Here is a 21,107-nt window from a genome sequence, read left to right on the forward strand (position 1 = left end):
TTCAGTTTCATGATCTATCATGTGAGGGTAATAATAGTGGTCCTATCTGTTATGGGGTTGTTATAAACATAGCACACAGGAAGTGCTAAGTAAATGTCTATAGAAAGAATGAATAGCTCAACTGGTAGTGGCACAGTGGATACAGCATCGATCTGGGTTGCTGAGGTCTCCAGTTTGAAACTCCGAGGTCGCCGGCTTGAGCGCAGGATCATTGTCATGATCCCAAGGTCACTGTCTTGCTCAGGCAGAGAGCTACCGGAACTGCCCAGGGGCCAGGCCACCTTGGATTCAACCTGCCTACTTGAGGCTTTTGGTATGGGGCCCTAGACCCAAATCTAACAGTGCCCACTTGATTATTGTAAAGATAGGGAAAGCAAAGTGACTGTTTTACTAGACCAGCATAAAATTCATGACCTGGTTTGTGGAATCAAGGAATAAAAGACTTCAAATACTTATCATCATTCTACAGTTGTAGGATGTGGCCAGCTAACATTCACACTCCCTCCACCCCTTGGTCCCCAAACACACACCTACACTTTTAAAATGAGGGGAAAAGAAGCTAACATAGATCTATCCGATGGACAGATTTTTGTTGTTGTTGTTCCTATAACCATATCATAGTTCCACACTGTCTAGATATAAAAGTGTAAGAACGATTGTTACAGGCAAAATTGTCCCTTAAGTTTCCAGAATGATTTTAATGTCTAGTAGTAGATAATTTAGGCCACTGGTAGTGGTTGGTACAGGTTTTCCTTAGTGGCTAGATGCAGTGATGGAACTTCCATCACCTTGTTGCAGACCAATTGCTCAAGGCAGAGTGGTTTATCCATCTACAATCTGGCAGATGTTAGCTGGGTGGGCACACCCGATTCTTTAGCGGGTTCATGAAAGGCAAAGTCCTGGATTGAGAAGTAAATAAACTACTTTGGGAAGAACTTTTTCTGCTACGGTATAGCTTGCTGGTAGCTTGAGTTGGGGGAAGAAAGAAAAGAGTTATTACTCAAGGAAGTATTGTTTGCCTCTCCTGGATGTCTGTGGTGAGGTCTGACTGAGCTTGGGGGTAACATGCCTCTCATCAAGAACTGTCTGGCCCATTTTTAAGAAGCCCCTTCATTATTGCTCCGATTCTGAAACTACCCATAAAGTTAGTAAAAGATATTCAGGCACTGGTTGTTTTGAACCTTTGCCCCGTCAGATAGGCTGGTCTGAGCCAATTGTGTACTGGTTTACCCCTCTCCCAGTCCTTACCCTCTCTATGCAAAAGGCCTTTCTCATTCCCCCCCTGGCTTCCAGCTCTCTCCCTACCTTCACCTTATAATGCTACGCTTAAGAAAGATCTCAACAGACGGTGGTAGTGAAATGAACACTAAGTGGATATTTTGGGATTTTAAAACTATTTTTGTGCTAGAATTTGTATTTTAAACTTTTAGGTCTTAAGAGGCAAATGTTAACATAGATCATTAAAAGAATCGTCTTTAAAAGCTAAATGTAGACTGGCTATCCAGTTCAATTTGGTGTTGCTAACTTGCTTTTCCTTTAACTGAAGTAATTTTAGAATCAGTTTTTCATAGCGGTATATATACCACCCAAACATTCTAGAAACATTTTATAAGAGTCATTGTCACTGCTCCTGTAGTCCTTTGCCTTCTCTGCCTTTCGCCCCCCGAATAATTCTTCCCTACAGTAATATGCATGCTATGTCTGGAGTTCCAATATTTATAACCAAGATTGTCCAAATCCCATAAAAAAAGTTTGTAGAGCAATAAGATGGGAGGAGGCGGGGGCCTGATTGACTTCTTACCTCCTCCAGACCCTCAGCCATTCTGCCAGCTAGTCGTCCCCTCCTTCACTTACTGAAAGGTCTGTTGCTTGGCCATTTATCACCACCCCCTCTATCGTCTACGGCCCCAGGTCACATAAATTTCTCCCTGCAAGGAGAAATACAGCCAAACTCAGTCCTGTGTAAACGGAGGCTTTCCATCCTCTCGCTGCGCCGCCACTAGGGGTCTCAACCTGTACGCAGACGCAAAAATAACTTTCTCATAAAACTCATCAGGCCTTGTGCTTGTCCCTCCTTTGCCGACCCAATCGGCACTATTGTAGAGGCAAAAATTTTAATGATAGAACTGTGATACTAAGTTGATTCCAGAAAGTAGTTTCCTAGAATTTCTTAGATTTTTACCAGCAGCCTTCCCCTGCTTCCACTCCACCCTTAGGGAAGGAGTTTCTCAGGCTCCGCCCCCACCAAGCCTACAGGACTCACAAGCTCTACGTGACTAGAATCAGGGACGCTGGGCTCCCCTATAGATTATAGAGCCAGGATTTGCAGCCGTTTGAACATGTAGATCCGGCGGGTGTGTGTGTGCGCGTGCGTGCGTGCAAGGGGGCAGGGGGCGTCTCCGGCCACATTTGTGTCCCAATCGCTCCCCAGCGTCCAGTCCTCCTTTGTCTTCCCCTGTGGTTGATTAAACAGCACACCAGCACTGTAGATACAAGAAGCGTCTTTTATCTCCGCCGACGCTACCCTGTGCTCCGGCACTCCGCGTGCTCCAGCCCTGTTCCCGCCGGACACACCTCGTCGGGCAAGGCGGGTTCTCTATCTCCCGCGCGCAGCCCCGCGGGCGGCGACAGGAGCGGGACTACAGCTCCCAGAATCCCCGCCGCCCGCCCGCGTGCCTCCCGGGAGCCCGACGCGGTAGTAGCTCTTTTCCGTAAGGGTTCCCTGAACACTCGCGGCTGCGGGCTGGGGACTCCCGCGCGGATCTGGGACCGATCTCCGGGACGCAGGCACTGCCAGCGGTGACAGCGCGGGAGCATGGCCTTGCACCTGGGCAGGCTGGGCGCGGGCCCCTGCTGGCGCGCGGCGCGGGGCTGCTGCGGGGAGCTGCGCGCGTGGTCCCGGCGCTGCGCGGCCGCGCGCCTCTGCCGGCCCCCGGGCGCGGCCGGCGCGGGGCAGGGCCGCGGGCTGGGGCACCGCACGGCGGCGGGAGGCGCCCTCCGGCTGGGGACCCGGCTGGCCGCGGCGCTGGCGGGGCTGGCGGGGTTGGGCGCCGCCGCCTTCGGGCACATAGAGCGGGCGGAGATGGTGCCCAAGAGCTCGGGGGCGCGGAGCCCCTCGCCCGGGAGGCCGGAGGAGGACGACGAGCTGGCCCGCCGTTGCAGCGGCTTCATGGCCGCTCCTGTGACTGACCTTCGCGAGCTGCGGAGGACGCCGGGCGACATGAAGACGAAGATGGAGCTGCTGATCCTGGAGACCCAGGCCCAGGTGTGCCAGGCGCTGGCACAGGTGGACGGGGGCGCCCGCTTCTCGGTGGACCGGTGGGAGAGGAAGGAAGGTGAGGAGGTCGCTGCATAGCGGGAGGTGAAGATGGGGAAAAGGGGTCGGCTTTAGGTTGCCGGCAGAAAATGACTCAATAGGGGGGTGGGAGTAGGAAAGGGGGTGCCCGCTAAGTTAAAAGGGACTCTGTTGAAAAGATTGACACCGGAACGGTCTTCAGCTCGCTTCTTGCAGGTTTGGAACCAGATGTGCTGTCACTCAAATACCGAACATTTCAAAATTTTTGCAATTTTATAATAGAATTTTATATAAATTTTGCATTATATAAAAAAATTTTGGCATTTTTTCGTAGAAGTTTTAGGTTTATTTTAGCCAGCTAGCGTGGATGTCCAAATTTCTAATTGAGCATCGATTTCTTCCATATTTCATCTCTTTCTCTTGGTGCGTTTATACTTTCCCCACCTTTGGAGATAGAGAGTCTCAGCTTCTCTTTGCTAAGTGTCAGCCAGACTCCTCCAGCTAAGGGTGTCACTGTGTCGCTTTCCCAAGTTGCTCAAGAAATATTTGATTGATTGTCAGTAGTTCAACAAAATGCACCGGTCTGATTTCTTGCTAGAATAGTCTTCCTTCCAGTGGCAGATACTCAGTACTACAACCCAGTTTCTTATCATTTATAGTCATTTTGTTACCTGTGCAGTGAAACCTCACATCTTGGTCATAAACTTGAAGGATTCTGACTTTTCTAAAGCACCTGCTCATCAGTGGGCTGTGGGTTATGGTATCGCCACATTTTCATTAAGTGAAGTTAAATCTGATTTTCATAGTGGTTTCTAAATCAGTCAATGAAAAACTTTTGAAAAGAAATAATATATAAGGGCATTGTAAGGATTGAATGAGATGAATGTAGATGAGGTGATAAAAATATTGATACAGAGAAAGCGATGAGACAAATTGGGCCACTTGCTAGCTGTGTGTTCTTGGAGATGGTGTTTTGCCTTTCTGTGCCTTAGAGTTCTCATGTGAAATACATGGAAGTTGTACTGGATCATCTTAGGTCCCATCCAGCTCAAAAAACTCTTAGAAAATAAAACAAACCAAATATGAACCTTTAGGGAACAGTTGCTCTTGTGGTAACTTTAGTCTCTTCAAAACAAACTGGCTACTATAATAGTAAAGCTCATAAACCTGTATGTGTCACTTAATTTAAGGTTGCAGAGGTGATTGAATATCTACTGTTTTTCAGTTGCCTGTAAACAAAATTAAAAGGCAAACAGCACATGGAAGAAAAACAGTTGAAACAATATGGAGCTCTTAAATTCGGCAATAATAGAACAGTCTTCAAAGATACCCATTCCTGCTTTTAACCTTAACTTTCTCTCGTACAGCATAACCGAAATACAGCAGTAGTGTTTGAACGGAAAATGTTCCAGTGGCTTATTTTAGACGACAGTATAAAAATGTAGAAGAAATACTCAGTTTGGTGATTTGGAGAGATAATTAGCAAATGTCATTAAGCTAAGCTAATTATTTTATTGCACCTGAGAATTATAAATATACAAATATTATAGAAAATAGAGGAGGAAAATTAACTCCTAATCTTTCCGTTTCATGCAAGAGTTTTCAGTTTTGCACTGTTTTCAATCTTTCATCTTCTCCGCATTTTACATTTCTATAAACAGGAGGTGGTGGCATCTGCTGTGTCCTTCAGGATGGGAGTGTTTTTGAAAAGGCCGGGGTGAGCATTTCTGTGGTTCATGGAAATCTTTCTGAGGAAGCAGCAAAGCAGATGAGAAGCAGAGGGAAAAATCTGAAGACTAAAGATGGTAAACCAGCCTCAACAGCCTTTAATAGTTGTTGTAAACCGTTTTTCCCCCCACAAGCTTTATTTGTAGATAAAAATATTGCTTCTGTTAAAAGCCATGCTGATATGCATGTTCACAGTTACATTTTTAAAATTCTATTTTAAAAGACAAAAAGCTTTTAAAAATTGACCCAGAAACCATGCTGGAGTTACTTTAGATCAAGCCAGGTGATTGAGTGCAGCTCACTGTGTGTTTCATTTTCCAGGTAAATTGCCATTTTCTGCTTTGGGTGTGAGCTCCGTTATCCACCCCAAGAACCCTCATGTTCCTAGTATCCACTTCAACTACAGATACTTTGAAGTAGAAGAAGCTGATGGTAAGTGTGTCTGGAACTGTGCAAAGCATCACTGTGCAAAATGTGTATTTGAAAACAGTTTTGGGGGCATGATATCTGATAGCAAGAAAGAATAAACACGATCTTAACTAGGTTCTTCAGGAGGCATATGATGGCTTATTCCTTGGCAGGTGCAGTGGGTTACGTACTGGGCTTGAAAAGGGACAGTAGTACTGGCCACACTCTGACCTCTTCCATATTTCTTCCAACACAGAGGGATTGAGTGAATGAAGCTGAACTTAAAGTGCACACAGGCTTCTTCGCAAATATAAACTCATTACACCCAGAGGAAAACATCATGTGCAACGTTAAGTTGAAATTGAAAACTCGCTTTTAGAAAACACTTAGCCTGACCAGGCGGTAACGCAGGTAGCGCAGTGGATAGAGCATCGGACTGGGATGCAGAGGACCTAGGTTCGAGACCCCGAAGTCGCCAGCTTGAGCACGGGCTCATCTGGTTTGAGCAAAAAAGCCCACCAGCTTGAACCCAAGGTTGCTGGCTCCAGCAAGGGGTTACTCGGTCTGCTGAAGGCCCGCGGTCAAGGCACATATGAGAAAGTAATCAATGAACAACTAAGGTGTTGCAATGCGCAATGAAAAACTAATGATTGATGCTTCTCATCTCTCTCCGTTCCTGTCTGTCTGTCCCTATCTGTCCCTCTCTCTCTCTGTAAAAAAAAAAAAAAGTGAGTGCTGCTTTACTTTGTGCCCCAAGAGCTTTCTTGCCTCCCCCCCCCCCATTCCCTTCTTTGTGTAAGATAGAGTTCAGAGAAGCAGCATTTACGAGGTAAGAAAAAAAAAAGGAAAAACACCTTCTACGTGCAGAGTTTGCTAGCCACCCGTGCATTACGGGGCGGGGCGGGGGGCGGCTGAGCCGGCCTCACGGGAAGGCGGAGCGCCAGCAGAGGTCTCATTGGCTGGGCCAGCTCTTCCCGCCAGCTAGAGCCCCCTGTGCAGGGAAGGTGGAGCGCCAGCAGAGGTCTCATTGGCTGGGCCAGCTCTTCCCGCCAGCTAGAGCCCCCTGTGCAGGGAAGGTGGAGCGCCAGCAGAGGTCTCATTGGCTGGCCAGCTCTTCCCGCCAGCTAGAGCCCCCTGTGCAGGGATTGTGGAACGCCAGCAGAGGTCTCATTGGCTGGGCCAGCTCTTCCCGCCAGCTAGAGCCCCCTGTGCAGGGCCGTAGGGCCATGCCACTCCTGGTGGTGGCCCTGCAGGTAATGGCACTTAAAGTCAGTGTATTTAACTTTTCATCTGGAAGCCACTTAGATTGGATGAACTTTTTAATGTTTAGAAATAAATTGGTAACCGGCACTGACACCCTGTAGACCTACCTGAGCACATGAAATAGTTATTCCCAAACGGTCAGCTGTCTCCCTCAGCAACTGTTTTTACCCTGGCGAGGGGAAAGGGGGGAGATGGCAGTGCTTCTAAATACAAGGAGCATAATCTCCTGGGTTGGTTTGTTTACTTTTAAAATGTGACCTAGCGGAGTCTAAATTTTAAGCTCATGTGATTTTAACATGCAGCCAGCCAGGAAACCAACTGCCTGGTTTAACAGGGTGGTGTTTGATCATTCCCTGCTGTGTGTATGACTTCCCTGGCTGGTTCCACTCGCTCACATTTCAATGCCCTATTTCCTCGTCTTTCCTCCCTGGCTATGCAGAGCTAAATTCAGATGAATGTGTTTTGATTGTTACCCATTTCACCCTTAATAAACGGATCAATTAAGTTTGGTAATACAGTGGGTATCTGGATTAGAGTGTGCTGCATCTCAAAGTCCAGAGTCCAAATCCATTTCCATGTCTTGTTTTGGTAGGTAACAAGCTGTGGTGGTTTGGTGGTGGCTCTGACCTTACTCCAGCGTACTTAAACCGAGAGGACGCTGTCCATTTTCATAGAACTCTAAAGGAGGCTTGTGACCGGCACGGCCCAGCTCTCTACCCTAAATTTAAAAAATGGTAGGTAAAGGAACTGAACTTGTCATGATACCTAAAGTATACTCTGTTCCTCTCTAAATACCTCCCTGTTTTAGTTTATGAAGGTTGAACTGTTTTCTTCGCCCACCTGAAGTGGGATGCCAATTTTAAGTGATTTTCATAAGTTACTGGCCTAGGAATATTTCAACATCTGCAATGAAAATTGGGTAGAAGCATCTTCCTGGATCCCAAGTGGTTTGGAATATAGACTTTAAGGCGATTTATGCTTGTGAATCTAAGGCTTTTGAATCCTGTGGTGGTTTGTTGAAGTCTCATCCTAGATGAGAGTTGTCTCTTTATTGCCATGGGCATATAAGAGGGCAGAGGAAGGGTTGGAGAACTATTAGGGACCGATGCAAATGTCCCAGAGATTTTGGACAAGATGAAAGGTAGAATTGGACACTTTGTGAAAGAAACTCTTATTCTTCAAAGAAAAGAAAAACAATAGTTGTGAGAAGACCCAGGGTGTTTGGTAGATGTAAAATGGAGTCCACGCATAAATTGTTTGGAATAAAAGCACTCAAACTGCTTAGAGCTAATTGCCATTCCTGAAAAAGGAAGAACAGCAAGGTTTTGTCTTTTTTTTTTTCTTTCCTTTGCTTTTATTGCCCACAATTTATGGAATCTTGATGTTCTTTATGTAAGAGCATGGGGTTCAGCTTTAAAATCTTCAGAAAGATAAGCTATTTGAATATTCTTTTGATTTGACATTACCACTGAAAGCGCACGTCTGGAGAGGCACAGACGTGAGCCGGAGGCTGTTTTTTCTCCTTCGAGTCAGCATCCTTCTAGGAGGAGCCCTGGTTGGGGGAATAGTCCTTTTTTTTTTTTGGTTTTCTCTTTTTAACATTACTGAGGTGATTTTATCTGAGTCCTATTAGTTAATGAAATATTTAGGGTGCAGGCTAATTAAAAGAAGTTTTTTAGTATAAGTATTTAGGAAATTTCTTAATTTCAAGAAGAGAGATTTTGAAATCATGTGATTTGGTTAAAGCTGGCCTCACAGCCTTGCTCAGGATGTATTTTACATTAGTTAGTAAAACGTGTGTGTGAAGGAAAGCCAACAAGACTCAGCTGAAGTGAATTCCACCCATGCAGCAGTGCGGGGATTTACATCTGCCTGGTTTTGTTTAAGGTATTCAGGCTATTTTTAAGAAAGTTGTAAATAGCTTTTAGTTTTTCCTTGTACAGATTTTTCTGTATAGAGACCCTTATTCCATAGAGATCATCAAAAGAACCATTTTCACAATGTAGACCAGGGATTGGGAACCTTTTTGGCTGAGAGAGCCATGAATGCCACATATTTTAAAATGTAATTCCGTGAGAGCCATACAACGACCCGTGTATGTTACACATTATCCAATAAAAATTTGGTGTTGTCCCGGAGGACAGCTGTGATTGGCTCCAGCCACCCGCAACCATGAACATGAGCGGTAGGAAATGAATGGATTGTAATACATGAGAATGTTTTATATTTTTAACGTTATTATTTCTTTTAATAAAGATCTGTCTGTGAGCCAGATGCAGCCATCAAAAGAGCTACATCTGGCTCGTGAGCCATAGGTTCCCGACCCCTGATGCAGACTGTTGTACAAGTTTAATATTTAGGAAATGACTTCTTAGGAAAGGTTCTCTAGGAGGCACAGGGTGGGGAAAGACTCAAGCACAGATGGTGACTCGTGTGCTGGCTCACGGGAAACCTTTCCTGTGTTGGAAGTCTGTTACTCTGCACGTTTCCTTCCCCCAGCCCTTCTCTCAGGCATGCGTGCTATCAAGTCATCAAATTTTTTATTGCTAAAGAAGACCTTACAGATTATTTATTGAACTTTTCCTTTGATGAATAGAGAATGGATTCAGGGCGCTCCAGGGTCGGTGCCCAGTTATGGGCCTATTTATTGTCATTGTTGGTAGAAATTCCTGTCCTGCCTTGTTCAACAAGCAGCCATGCTTCTGAGGGTAGCGGCATCACTTGTTTCAAGAAATACAGTATTAATACTGGGCTGTTTGTCTTTCTTTTCCCTAAAGGTCTTAGAGTGCCGTATGCTTTACATAGACGTGTATTAAATTGCCTCCTTGTTCTGCAGATAAAAGCATATGGTACATTGTTGCGAATGGTAGACAGTCTAAAGCACTAGCTTCATTCTCGAAAGAGGACATAAATCAGGACACGGTGCTGGCACTGGTCGGGGATAGTGCTGTAGTGCTCTGAATGAAACACTCACATTGATTTTCATGCCTGTGTTATGTTTTCCCCTTTGATCCCTGACGTGACCTTGCTCCGTGTTTGCAGGTGTGATGACTATTTTGTCATAACCCACCGTGGGGAGCGGAGGGGCATCGGGGGAATCTTTTTTGATGACCTTGACTCTCCATCCAAGGAGGAGGTGTTTCACTTCGTGCAGAGCTGTGCCCAGGCTGTCATTCCGTCTTACATTCCCCTCGTGGAAAAGCACTGCAAGGAGTCCTTCAGCCCTCAGGAGAAGCTGTGGCAGCAGCTCCGGAGAGGGCGGTGAGTGAGCCGGGAGAGAGTGGGGGGAGGGGGGGAGAGTGAGCCAGAGGAGAGTGAACCGGGGGAGGGTGAGCCGGGGGAGGGTGAGGGGGGGAGTGGGGGGGGGAGTGAGCCGGGGGAGAGTGAGCTCGTGCATTGTGCATTGTGTGCCCGGCGGGAGGTGGAGCAGCTGTGGTAACAGTGGGTGGTGTGTTGTCTTGGGCAGATATTTTCTTAGAGTTGTGTTAGTACCCTAATTCCTTTCAGTAACTAGATGAATGTTAAATATATAAGAAACCTGTAAAATAGTATTATAGAAAGAGCAAAGTGTATTTCATTTAGCTGTAGACATCAGAGAGTCATAGTAGGCTGGGTAAGTACTTGCTGAGTTTAGTTCAGCTGATTTCTTTTAGTCTTCTGGCTCTCCCTGCAGCCTTATGCCAAGATAATGGCTATCATTTAATGTTTTTGCTGCTTTGTAGATTTGGAATCACACCTTTTTTCATTCATTGTTTTAAGTTTCATAGAAGTTTTTTTTTTTTTTTTTGTGGCAGAGACAGAGTCAGAGAAAGGGACAGATAGATAGGAAGGGAGAGAGAGATGAGAAGCATCAATTCTTTGTTGCAGTTCCTTAGATTTCTCATATGTGCCTTGATGGGGGGGGGACGACGCTACAGCAGACTGAGTGACCCCTTGCTTGAGCCAGCGACCTTGGGCTCAAGCTGTGAGCCTTGCTCAAACCAGATGAGCTCATGCTCAAGCTGGCGACCTAGGGGTCTTGAACCTGAGTCCCCAACATCCCAGTCCACACTCTGTCCACTGTGCTACCACCTGATCAGGCCATGGAAGTTTTTTTAATGAAAGTAGTCATTTAAGAAATTATTTACACTTCATGATAAGATTTATTAATTACAAGGTCCTTACTATGTGCCAACCAATATAGGAGGCAGTTTGCATCTAATTTTCTCCACAAACCTGAGATTGATATAATCATTATCATTTTATAGATGGTAAAACTTATTCTCAGAAAAGCAAGTTCCTTGGCCAAGATTGCACAGCTGGTTTAAATAAAAGATCCCATATGTGGAACCAGGTTATCCTGACTTCAAACTCGCACTCTTTCCCACTCACGAAGGAAGTGGGTGAAGCAGGCTTTTGTTTCTTACCAAGATTCTCACCTAAGCCACTCTGCTTTGTGCGCTAAGCTCGGCGAGCCCACTTGGGTGATCATCATGAGACTGCCTTCAGCTGGAGTGTATTTGTGACTAAGCTCCAAATGAGCCACTCTCTGCTCATGAGAGTTTCTCGTTGCCATCTTAATTGCATACAGGGGGTCCTCGGGTTGTGACACAGTTCGATTCCTATGACAGTGACTTAATCTGGATTCTGGTGTTAAGTCTATAAACACACTCTAGCCTAAGTCACTTACCTGTCCTAACACAGTTGTAAAATCGTAATCTAAACTTAAAAACACAAGCCACAGAAAAAAGAAAAGGACATAAATATACGGTACTGTAGTAACAGAAAAAATGACAAAAAATGAGTATAAAAAATTCCTTTATTTGTGTGGTTGGCGTGCACACTGGAAGGGGCATTGCACGGTGGGAGAGAGTGACCTATTGGGAGGAGGAAGCTGGAGAGGCCGGAGAACCTGCAGAAGGTGCTGGAGATACGGGGTCAGGTGAGTCAGGATTGTCTAGGAACATGCAGGAGACGCTGGAGATGATTCTACCTGTACTGCAGGTGTTTCCTCTGGAGAAGCAGCTGACATAGAGGGTACAGGGTCTGGTGCAGGCCTCTCTACCTTAAAGACTTGTTCCAGGCTAGTCTGTAAGGATGACGTAGTCCATAAGTGTGACTCTTAACAGCGTAAGCTGAAACACTCACGTCTCAATTTCTTTAAGTTTTTATGGGAGTGAGTGTCGTAAACTCGAAACATGGTATGTCAAGACTGTTGTAACCCGAGGACCCCAGTATATACACTGGTCTATGGCTAGAAAATGGACTTCTTCGTGTTCATTCTGTCTCAGGCAGAGGAAGCTTGGGGTACTTAAGGAGGTAAGACTACTGCCCAGAAAAGGTCAACTTAAATAGCATTCCAAGTCTAAAGAGAAATGTTTGTGTTTATCCTTCCTTATGACCACCTGGTGCAATCTGGCCCCCGTTTACAAACTAATGGAAATGAGACTTGAGTAAGCTTTTTCTGAGGATTTCTTAAACAGTGACTCGAGTTGGGGACATGTTTTTGTAGCTGCTGTTCCTGTGATTTCTCAGATACCCCTTTACGACTACTGTCCTTTCTTTACATGGCGTTTATCATGTGTTCCCTACAGGGAGGCTCTGTGTCGTGAGCATAACACGGACCCGTGGACCTAAACTCACGGGGTAGTGGGGAAGGTATATCTAAGGGGATAACTGAAAAAGAAGGAAAAGCGCTGTGGAAAGTACAAAGTTCTAGTTTTGCATAAAATTTCACAGACAAAGCTGGCGGGTTTTGTGAATACCGATGAGATGAAATTTTTACACCGTTTTGGACGTAGGAAAAATGTATTTTGGCTTTCTAGGCTTTTTTTGCCCCCATTATTTAATGACAAGACACTTTGCAGTTCCGTTTGTGTATGTCATTGCATGCTGTGTGCTCTCTCGGTTGGGTAGGAGTGTGGGTGTGAGATTAGTGCTCCGCGGTGTGGCGTGTGTCTGTTCTTCCAGGGGAGCCGCCCTCCAGCACGCTTATCTCCCCGGCCGGCCGGCTCTGGGCCAGAGATAACCCTAGCTCGGGGCTGCTGTTATCATCGCCGTCTTCACCTCTTCACCAGCTTTCACCCGCATCTGCAACCCTATCTGTCTCCTTCAGAGGTTACTCTCCCCCACCTCTTCCCACCCCAGAAAGTTTCCCCTGCGATAGACTGCTTCCCTTTTAACTTTCCAGTTTCTTATTTGCAAATTCATTTCATCTCTTGTCCGCATCTTGTCCTCAGTTGCTTTGCTTCTCTCCCCAGACCATGAACTTCAGTTTGTCTCAGAGTTGTTTTTTTTTTTATAGAACAGAAACCTAAGATCTTTGACTTACTGTTGTTCTGTTGTATTTTGGAAAAGGGAAGCAGGATAAAATTTAGGCATCAGTTCAATTGAAGGGAATGGTTCAAGCGCCTAGTTCACAGGTACCTCACAGAGGATTAAGAATCAGAAAGGTCCCGTCCAGTCCCGTCTAAGCAAACCCTGGTGGGAGTGAGAGAGGCTAATGGATGGGAGGGGGCATCGTTCACTGAATAAGAAAGCAGCCAGGGGTCCTGCAGAAAGCTCATTTAGAGCTGCTTACAAGGGTCTTTGATAAAGGCATCAATACAAATTAGAGAGGCACAGCCGTTCTGTCAATATGGTTTGGAAAGGTAATACTGGATAGGGGTGGAAAAGGGATGAGGAACTGAAATTCTTTCCCATGGTCTTAAAGAGGAAGAAGTTAAGGTTCACTTAAATATATTTTGAAATAGGCACAGTCATTAGTGTGCAAAATTCAATCAGTGATAAATAAATGGCGAGGACTAAGAAGGGATTCATGCATATCATTTATTTAAATTTGCTCACACAAGAGTGCTTCCTAAAAATTGAAGTTCTCTGGGATTCTCTCTATCTGGTTAAAGACAGTAACCTGAGGATGAAAAGAATATCTGAGGAGGTTTAGACTAAGAGCAGTTTCTGACTGAGCTGAGAAGTGATCTGAAAGGAGTACTGCTTATTGATACTTTCAGATTTATGGATCATCCTAAATTCTTTGGGGAGGTAGATCTTTTTTTTTTTTAAATTGAGTACCCTTTTACAAAGGATCTCATGATGTTAAAGATAATTATAGATTTCTAAGGTAGACAAAGTTTAGATCTGACTCAGGCAGTTAATGGAAAACTAATGTACTAAACCAAGTTTACATTGATGCTACTAAGAATGTTTTTCTACGAAGATGAAATTGAGTGCTGCAGCCTGACCAGGGTGGTGCAGTGGTTAGAGACTCAGCCTGGGATGCTGAGGTCCAGGTTTGAAACCCCGAGGTCGCCTGCTTTGAGCCTGGGCTCATCCAGCTCGAGTGTAGGATCGCTGCACAGGATCCCATGGTCACTGCCTTGGGCCTGAAGGTCACTGGCTTGGAGCCCAAGGTTGCTGGCTTGAGCAAGGGGTCACTCAGTCTGCTGGCGGCCCCACCAGCAGTCAAGGCACATATGGGAAGCAATCAGTGAACAAAGAAAGTGCTACAATTTAAAAAAAATTTTTAATTTGTGTTTACATAGATTCAAGTGTCCCACCGAATATATCTCCCTCCCCACCCCTTATTCCCCTTGGCCCTCCCCCTATGCGCCCTCCCCCCTTCCATCCAGAATTTGCTGTCCTGTTCTCTATAATGCTGTGTTATGTATATATAATTTCATTAATCTCTTTCCCTTCTTTGATCCCATTTTCTCTTCTACTTTCCCTCTGACCGTAAAGTGCTACAATTTTAAGTTAGTGCTTCTCATCTCTCTCCCTTCCTGCTTCCCTTTCTTTCTCTCTCTCTCTTGCTAAAAAATAAAAAATTTGAGCACTGCAACTCAACCACTACCTTTTATTATGATTGCCACGAATCTGCCGGACAACTGAATTGTATTACCTCTTATTAATGCTATTAACTACTTCAATAAAAGGAAATACCTAGAATATAGCAGTAAATATGGCAGGTTGCTGTTATCTGCACTTGGCCCTCTGATTACCAGGTTTCTCCCCTGTATTACTGCGTGTGAGTGAGAGGCTCTGGGGGGGGGGCGGAAGGAGCTGTGCTGTTCCGATACAGGGTACCCCTTTCTTCTGTACAGTTCTTGTGCCTCACAGCGCTCTGCTTTGTGTTCATTCCTTTTACTTATTGGAAAATAACCTCCTATTTGAGAGCAGCTCTGTGTTGGGGCTGAATCTAGACCCTGTTGTTTGCTGGATAGAAAGCCCTTTTATTTATGCCTGTCCGGATGGGGCAGACCCAGCTGCCTGGACCAGTGTGCCCAGACCGGACTGGTGCCGGTTCCAGCTGACCGCGGGGGGGGGGGGGGGGAGGCCCCCCGGTGAGTACGCATTCCGGGCTACTCCTAAGGAAGATTTTACCCAGCTGACCCTGACTGTTGTTTGCTGTCTTTACGTCAGGTATATAGAATTTAACCTGCTGTATGATCGGGGTACAAAGTTTGGCCTCTTCACTCCCGGATCGAGGATCGAAAGCATCTTAATGTCTTTACCTCTGACTGCCCGGTAAGAGGAACTCATCATCATAATGATCCCTCACCCCTAAACCCGTACCCCCCTCACCCCCGCCAAGCGTGAACGCTAGCCCTGCAGATGTCCGACCTAAAGACTGCACTGCTTTTGACTCTGATCTTATAAGAAAACCACAGTCCAGTTAAGAGAAATCAAGCTGGCTATCTGTTTTAAGGGGCGGCAGGATGAGCCCCACGGCTCAGAGCAGGGGAGCGGAGAGGGAGTGAGGCTGGTGGGGGGTCTGGGGCCGGGTCGACCCTCCCTCGTGGGTAGTTTTCTAGGAAAAGATGTTTATTTGAACAATTCAGCTTTTTAAACTTAGCTTTATCAGAAATGATTGCACTTGTGAGGAAATGCCGTACTCTCCAGTGTGAAATAGAAAGCTTGTTTGGAAACATGGAGGGATCATTTCCGGTGCTCCGCCTTCTCTGTGCTTTACTCCTGCTGTGGTGAGCTTCCCGAAGATTCACCGGATCTGTGTGGGGAAGTTAAAGGACGGATATGTTTACACTGGTGCTATTTGGTGAACCAAGATCTGCAATTGACTTTGTTGCCTTTAAGAAAAGGAGAATGGCCTGACCAGGCGCTGGCACAGTGGATAGAGCGTCAGACTGGACACAGAGCACCCAGGTTCGAGACCCCGAGGTTGCCGGCTTGACCGTGGACTCATCTGGTTTGAGCAAGGCTCACCATCTTGGACCCAAGATTACTGGCTCGAGCAAGGGGTCACTCAGTCTGCTGTAGCCCCCAGAACAAGGCACATATGAGAAAGCAATCAATGAACAACTAAAGTGCCACAGTGGAGAATTGTTGCTTCTCATCTCTCCTTTCCTGTCTGTCCCTATCTGTCCCCCTCTCTCTGTCACAGAAAAAGAAAAGAAAATGAGAATGATGTGTGCCCAGACTGAAAGAAAACATCAGAAAAAAAAAATTACCATGATTTATTTTATAAGAACTAGAATCTTCTTTTTTCCATGAGTTTTAACGTCCAAATAGAAATATGCTGGTGGATGGCACTAACAGTCCGTCCTGCATCATTCTGCTGTCCAGATCGTCAGCCTCGTGAGATCAGTACCCTCTGTGGCTGTCCCTCTGTGGTTGTCGCTGCCTTCACATTGGCACGGCTCTGTCCTTGTTCAACTGTTGTGCTTGGGATCTAGCGTCCCTGGCTGGAAGCTCACGCACATCACTGTTAGGCGTTCCTGCCACTCTGGAGAGGAGATGTGAATGAAAGTAAAAATGAGTTCTTAAGTCCTCTAGTCATCAGCCCGATCACTGCTGGCTGACTGGCAGGTTAGAAATCACTCCCTTGCTCAATTGAATTGTTAAGCAACAGGTCACTTTCGCTTAAAGTCTATACCAGGGGGTCTGCAAACTTAAGGCTGCAGGGTAAATCCAAGTCTACTTGTGGTGTGCTTTTATACAGCCCTTGAGCTAAGAATGCATATATTTTACATTTTTAAAGGATTTATTAAAAACAAAAGAATATGCAAGAGATCATATGACCTCACAAATCCGCAGGAAAAGTTTGCCACCCCCTGGTCTAAACCAGTATTTGCCAGATTTCCCAGTACAGCTTAACCGTTTTGATCATATTTGTATAGTATCTGATATATTATTTACTGTAATTTTAAGAAGAGACAGAGGGACAAATAAATACAGACAGAAAGGGAGAGAGATGAGAAGCATCAGTTTTTCATTGTAGCACCTTAGTTGTTCATTGGTTGCTTTCTCATATGTGCCTTGCCAGGGAGGAGAGTTCCAACTGAGCCAGTGACCGCTTGCTCAAGCCAGTGACCTTGGGCTTCAAGCCAGTGCCTTTGGGCTCAAGCCAGTGACCTTGGGCTTCAAGCCAGTGCCTTTGGGCTCAAGCCAGCAACCATGGGGCATGTCGATGATCCCATGCTCAGGTCAGTGACCCCATGCTCAAGCTGGATGAGCCTGTGCTCAAGCCAGCGACTTTGGGGTTTTGAACCTGGGTCCTCGTCCTCTGCGTCCTAGGCCAATGCTCTATCCACTGCACCACTACCTGGTCAGGCTATTTAATTTTATACTCTCATTTTTTGAGAGAGAGAATTTACTTAAAAAGACAAATATAATTGCCATAAATAGAAAGAAACACATTAAAATAAATGTGTAAGTGTGAAGCTAAGAATAATTTGTCTGTGGAGCATCTCAGGTTCTACACTTTACAAAACCCTAGTTTATGGTAAAAGTGTATTTGGTTCTGGGATATTACTATTAGCCAAAGTATGCTCAGGAATTAAGAAACTTTATTTTTTTAGCAACAGATATTTTTTAAAAGCCTAGTGGGGAAAAGGCATATTATCTTAAGAGGAATGGGTATCATTTATTATTTTCTATTATTACATTTTTTGCTTCTGTTTCATATGTACATAGATGGGAGTACATGCATTCACCCCCTGAGAACTCCAAAGAAGCTGAAATTCTGGACGTTCTGCTCCATCCAAGGGACTGGGTGCATTGATGCAGGCCAGGCAGCGCTCCTGGGGTTTGGGGCCACAATGTGTGCCCCGTCCCACTGGCCAGCACATCGCCACTGTGTGGCAGTCAGCGATCCGTGTCCTGGAGCTCCGTTCTTCATTCTGGAGTCTGCCTCCTTGACAGGTGATGAAGCACCACAGGTTCCCATTGGATGTCGTCGGTGACGGGGGCGGGATGTCAGCTTTGTCCAATTTGATTGGTTGATATGAATCTCATTTACACTTTTAGAATCATGTGACTAGTTTACAAATAAGACATTGGGTTTCCTGTATTGAGTTAAAGGAATCTAAACATAATTTGTATCAGGGAACATCTTGTGTTATCTTCATTTTATGTATGTTTTTTAAAGTTTTAGTTTCTACCACAAAAATAGGTCATGGGATAAATTTCTTTTCATTAATTCAGTGAGGTTGAGCTTATTAGTAATTTTAGAAAGCAACTTGAAATGAAGGTAAAGGTTTTACTTTGTCATTACTAAAGTTTTTTTTAACCATGTTTGTATTTATGTATCTTGCTGTAGAAATCATAATGTAAAACTTATTTTTCCAAAATGATATATATAGGAACACTTGAAATTTTCCTAATGTCTGCATGTTTTACAGTTCACTGACTGTCAGTATTTGTTAACTGCACATCACTGTTATTTAAATAAAGGACACTTCAGTTGTAATTTTGATTTTTATATAGAGCCTTAATTTGTTAATATTGAAATTTCTGTACTTCTGAATGTGATAGCTTATAACCTTCAATTCTGATACTTAAAGTTTTTCATTCTAGACCATTCTATTGGAAATTCAAACTAAAAGTAATCCTAGGGATGTTTTTATGTGAAACGTTTCTCATTTGGTGATAAACATTTTCCTTCTTTAATTAAAGTATACATAACATAGCTGTTATAAGTGAGAAGCATGTAGGCATTTTATAAATATATTTTTCTTATAAGATGGACTAGTTGAAATTCTTTTTAAATTAGAGATTCTGTAACTCATATTTGCATTTGAGAGAAAAATCACAACAAAACTCTTAATATGGCTTCTTTGTTCACATAATATTGTAATACAAAGGTGGTTTTTGTAACCCATAATATATTGAAGTTTGTAAGGAATAGTATCTTCCTACATAATAGTAAGCATTATCTTGGAGTGTGTTGAATGTATGTAACCGTTTGTAACTCTTTAGGGCTGGGGAATGTATGAATTCTTCAACTGTCTTATACCAGATTTACTGATTAAATTTTATTATGGAATATGACTTAGAAATGGCTGTATTTTTTCACTTTTTTTTTCAGGATAGTTGACACAGGAAGACAAATGTTTTTAGTTCTAATACTGTAGTTCTTCATTCCTAAGTATTGTACTCCCCAAAATAGAAGTTTTGCATTTCTTATTTTCATGGTGGCTTTATTTATAATAGCGCAAAATTAGAAATAATACAAATGCTCATCAGTAAGTAAATGGATAAACAAATTGTGATATATCTGTATCTTAAAATACTACTTAGAAATGAAAAGGAGTAACTGTTGATAAATGCAACAACATTGGATGGAATTTTATTTTATTTTCTTAGCGAAAGAGACAGAGAGAGGGACAGACAGGAAGGGAGAGAGATGAGAAGCATAAAGTTTTTGTTGTGGCACTTTAGTTGTTCATTGATTGCTTTCTCATATGTGCCTTGACCGGAAGGCTACAGCAGACCGAGTAACCCCTTGCTCAAGCCAGCGACTATGGGGTCATGTCTGTGATCCCACGCTCAAGCCAGTGACCCCACACTCAAGTCAGATGAGCCCATGACCTCAGGGTTTCAAGCCCGGGTCATCTGCATCCCAGGCCTACGCTCTATCCACTGTGCCATTGCCTGGTCAGGCCAACATGGATGAATATTAAAAAAACATAATGCCAAGTGAAAGAAGCCAGACACAAAGGAGCACGCACTGTAAAACTACATTGTATGCAAACCTAGAAACATCAAAACAGAAAGCAGATCAGTAGTTGCTATGGGATGGGGCTGGCAAATTGATTGTGAAAGTGTAAATAGGCAGGAAGCTAGATATAAGGAGAAGGGAGCAATGGGAGTTGGACATTATATTTTATAAAACTTGGAAAGCCTGCTTCTGTAGGAAGCCTCCACATTCTTTTTACAATTTGGACAGCCCAGGGGATTGCCCAGCTAAAGAAATTAACATTCTCTCCCGCTCCCATTCAGGGAGAAAGAACTCGTTTTTCTGGCCCTCGAGGGTAAAACCAGTGCACGCCCAGACTGGGGTGCTTCTCTGCTTCATCTGCAAGAAGACATGTGCAGTGGAAGCCAGAATGGTGACAGTAGAGGCTTGTCTGTCCAGCCTAGAAGAATCTGATGAGTTAGTGGGAGGAACCAACTCGAGCCTGCAAAGTTTTAAAGAAACTGATTGGTTGGCTAAAAGGAAAGCCAGTCCTTCCAGCCTGAAAGTATAAACACAGGCTCAGCAAAGCCTTTCTTTTCCTGCTTGGAAACAAGTTTGCTCAGCTTGTTTGCTCATGGGGTCTCCAAGCAGCAGCCATGCAATCTCCCAAGTGCAGGCTTTGAGCAGCACCTGGACTGGATCGAGTTCTGATGTGGTCTAAACCAATCTCGTAGAATATCTAGATTTGGGTATTTATACTGGACTTAATGAAGACAAGACTGGACTTTTACCTTGGTGGAACAGATGGAAACGAGACATTGGGAACCTGTGAGCAATCTTCTATTTCAACCCTAAATAAAACTTACTGTAAAAGGCTAAGATGCTCCAAGGGTGGGTCCAGTAAATGCTTTTCAGTGACACCACACCAGAACCACTTTCCACTAGCATCAGAACTGGTATCGCAAGGGAACAAGTTAATATTTTGAGGTGATGGAAGTAGTCTGTATGTTGACTGTGGCAATGGTTACCAACTGCATGGTTATCAAAACTTACTGAACTTCACACTTAAAATTATGAAATTTTATATTATATATATTTTATATTTAAACAGCACTGGTTAAATTTAAAAACTCATTATATCAGCATATAGGTATGAATGTTTAAATAAACCCTAGTTTACCTTTTTTCAATAAAGCCCTGTATCATATAGATCTGCTAGCAGACCTAGTTGTATTCAGGGCTGTTGGGGTCTGGACATTGAATTAAGATTAAAATTTCAAAAAATTTTCGGCCCTGGCCGGTTGGCTCAGTGGTAGAGCGTCAGCCTGGCGTGCAGGAGTCCCGGGTTTGATTCCCAGCCAGGGCACACAGAAGAAGCACCCATCTGCTTCTCCACCCCTCCCCCTCTCCTTCCTCTCTGTCTCTCTCTTCCCCTCCCGCAGCCAAGGCTCCATTGGAGCAAAGTTGGCCCGGGCGCTGAGGATGGCTCCATGGCCTCTGCCTCAGGCGCTAGAATGGCTC

General features: G+C 44.5%; 1 protein-coding gene across 1 annotated transcript; it reads left to right on the top strand.

Moving 5' to 3' along the window:
• The first annotated feature begins 2,683 nt into the window (after nucleotides 1-2,683).
• CPOX (coproporphyrinogen oxidase) lies at nucleotides 2,684-18,955 on the top strand. The gene is made up of 7 exons (XM_066347391.1): nucleotides 2,684-3,335; nucleotides 4,957-5,100; nucleotides 5,345-5,455; nucleotides 7,287-7,428; nucleotides 9,737-9,955; nucleotides 15,092-15,196; nucleotides 17,603-18,955. Exons 1-7 carry the CDS (start codon nucleotides 2,816-2,818, stop codon nucleotides 17,688-17,690), a joined length of 1,329 nt encoding a protein of 442 aa, XP_066203488.1. The 5' UTR covers nucleotides 2,684-2,815; the 3' UTR covers nucleotides 17,691-18,955.
• Nucleotides 18,956-21,107: the final 2,152 nt, after the last annotated feature.

The sequence above is a fragment of the Saccopteryx leptura genome, chromosome 8 (assembly GCF_036850995.1).
Source record: "Saccopteryx leptura isolate mSacLep1 chromosome 8, mSacLep1_pri_phased_curated, whole genome shotgun sequence".
Taxonomy (NCBI): Eukaryota; Metazoa; Chordata; class Mammalia; order Chiroptera; family Emballonuridae; genus Saccopteryx; species Saccopteryx leptura.